This window comes from Poecilia reticulata, linkage group LG22, assembly GCF_000633615.1.
Source record: "Poecilia reticulata strain Guanapo linkage group LG22, Guppy_female_1.0+MT, whole genome shotgun sequence".
Lineage (NCBI taxonomy): Eukaryota > Metazoa > Chordata > Actinopteri > Cyprinodontiformes > Poeciliidae > Poecilia > Poecilia reticulata.
In genome coordinates, this window is record NC_024352.1 from 3,029,033 (window position 1) to 3,031,532 (window position 2,500).

Genomic DNA, 2,500 nt, shown 5'->3' on the forward strand with positions numbered 1-2,500 from the left:
CACACACACACACACACACACACACACACACACACACACACACACACACACACACACACACACACACGCACATACACACACACACTCTTATCAGTCAGCAGGTCAACAACATTAAAGCTCCCTGTGCAGGGGATGAGGTGGAAAAGCATCAGCAAACCCTGAGCTAGAATGAAAGCAGTCCACAACGAGACAGTCTGTCCAGCCGGACTGTTAAAAGCAGGACAGATTATTTCCTTTTAGAAGCAGGAGAGGGAGGAGGAGCTACGCCTCAAAGGCGGTGCTAGATCCATTCAGGCATCTTGCACAGCTGAATGGTTGCCAGGGAGATGAAAGGATTTCTCAACCGTGAATGAAAGAGTCAAAAAAAATCCTGATGATTATATGACAGTATAACATGATTTACAGCTCAAAAAAGACTCACAAGAATAATATCTATCATCTGGAAGCTTATCACATCAACGGATCTGATTTGATGGAGGCCTTTGAGGGACATAATGGGAGCCCTCTGTGAAACAGAAACTTGTTTTAAACGGTAAACTGTGAGGCTCGTTACCTCAGGTGGGCCGTTGAAGGAGTAGGCATACAGCACAGGCTGGATCATGATGAGGGCCTGGGTCAGGTCCTGCCTGTTGAAATGGTGTCGGTAATAGGAACTCTCATCAGGACTGTTGTTGAACACCTGCAGGAACGGGGAGCGCCGCAGATGGAACATGAACTGGAAGGAAGAAAAATAAATAAAAGACATTTAGGGAAAGCAGGACAGAACAGCTGGGCGGTGACGGTTAGGGCGACATGCAGGTCACCTGAGGGTAGAGGGAGAACGTCTCCGAAAATCTAAAGGAGTTGGGATCGTCCTTGTGATAGTCACCAAACTTCTGGCACTGCACACAAACATCGAGCAACAAGAGGTTAGATCTTGTTGTTTTTTAAATATTTAATTAAAATGCGTTATTATGTAGACACCGTTTCCTACCAGTCTGATCAGCTGTCTATCCAACCATCGAAGCACATCAGGTCCTTCCTCCGTTTCTGCCCGGTAAACCGCCAACCTGGCCATCAAGATGGCTGCCGCCTCCTGGTCGAACGATGCCGCTATGCTCTGGATCTGAGTCTGAGCATCAGCCCAGCTGAAAGAAAAATAACGCTGTAAATAGACACGTACACAACGCACAACACTTGGAAATTTGTGAAGCTGAATGTGGGCGACAAAGGGATGCAAGAAAATAATATTTTCATGACAGCTTCTTATTTTCTGTCACATCTGAATGAGAGGCTCAGGCTCTTGAGTTTTTAAAACATTTTTTCTTGTTTATAAACATACAAAGACAGACATGAAGTCTAATATTAGTAATATTAGTACGTGATCAGATTTCCAATGTTTCAGTTAGCATGCTTCACTCATGTTAGGACAGAACTAAGGACGCACCGATCTACTTTTCTACTTCCTATACTGATATCTGAAGTTTAGTATCGGCCGATACCGACCCCATGCAGAAAAAATAATGCTAAATTGACTAAAAACATTTCTTTTTTTGTTAAACAGACGTAAATGTGCTGAATTTAAAATGTATTTGCTAACTCTGCACCACTATAGCACAATGAAATACACCAGCAGCTTCACCAGCTGGTCAGACATGGAAAAACTACTTTCATTTGTCCAGTCAGTGTAAATAGGAGTACAACAGTCAACGGAAAATGAATAACAAAGAAACTGAAACTATGAAAAACAATAGGTTGACTGCCTTGGTCAAACATGTAAAAAAAATAAACTAACAAATTAGGAATTCAAAATATAATGTAAAATAAATCATATGTGCAAAGCATAGACTTAGACTGAATAGACCTGCCTTTATGGATTGGGCACATCGTCACCGATACCGGATCTAAAATTGTTTCGATATCGGGACCGATACGGACAGTAATATGGGATCGGTGCATCTCTAGACGGAACTACACAGTTTTTAATTTGATTTGAGATGGAGACAAGAGCACAGAGTGCAGCTGCATTGTCATACTTTCTTGCAGTTGTGGTGACTCGGATGCGTCTTTGCCCTGAGGAGTGCTGGTACTGCGTGACGAACTGTATGGCTCCCCTGCCACCTTGAGGGATCGGAGCATTATGCTGTAGGAAGAACCAGAAGCAGGAACATCAGCAATCTGCATGAAGGGACTGTCCGGTGGCAGCACTCAGGTGGGTCCAGAGGACGATTAGTACGTGAATCAGACCACGTGGTTTTTGCCACATGGATAATCAAGACAATTTCAGTGCATTTCAACATCTTGCACAGTCTGTATTTAGGTGACCACTGACGAACGCAGTTTGCTTTTTGGACAATGCTTACTGATCACAGTATATCAAAAGGTTTTTGCATAGACAAAAGGAACAACAAAAAATGTATTTATAGTAAATTCAACAAAAACAAAGCAGAAGAATTTTCAGAAATTGAAAGTTTGCTTCATGTATGCTTATGTTGTAAATTGAAGTATAAAAAAATCCAAC

General features: G+C 42.3%; 1 protein-coding gene across 2 annotated transcripts in view; it reads right to left on the bottom strand.

Moving 5' to 3' along the window:
* sec23a (Sec23 homolog A, coat complex II component) overlaps positions 1-2,500 on the bottom strand; it is a 20,174-nt gene that overhangs the window by 2,348 nt on the left and 15,326 nt on the right. For both annotated transcript variants that reach the window (XM_008398713.2, XM_017302632.1), the window contains exons 13-16: positions 2,016-2,122; positions 974-1,127; positions 804-881; positions 554-715 (exon numbers count right to left, since the gene is read on the bottom strand). In XM_008398713.2, the coding sequence (XP_008396935.1) occupies positions 554-715; positions 804-881; positions 974-1,127; positions 2,016-2,122 (501 nt within the window). The remainder of the gene's footprint in view (positions 1-553; positions 716-803; positions 882-973; positions 1,128-2,015; positions 2,123-2,500) is intronic.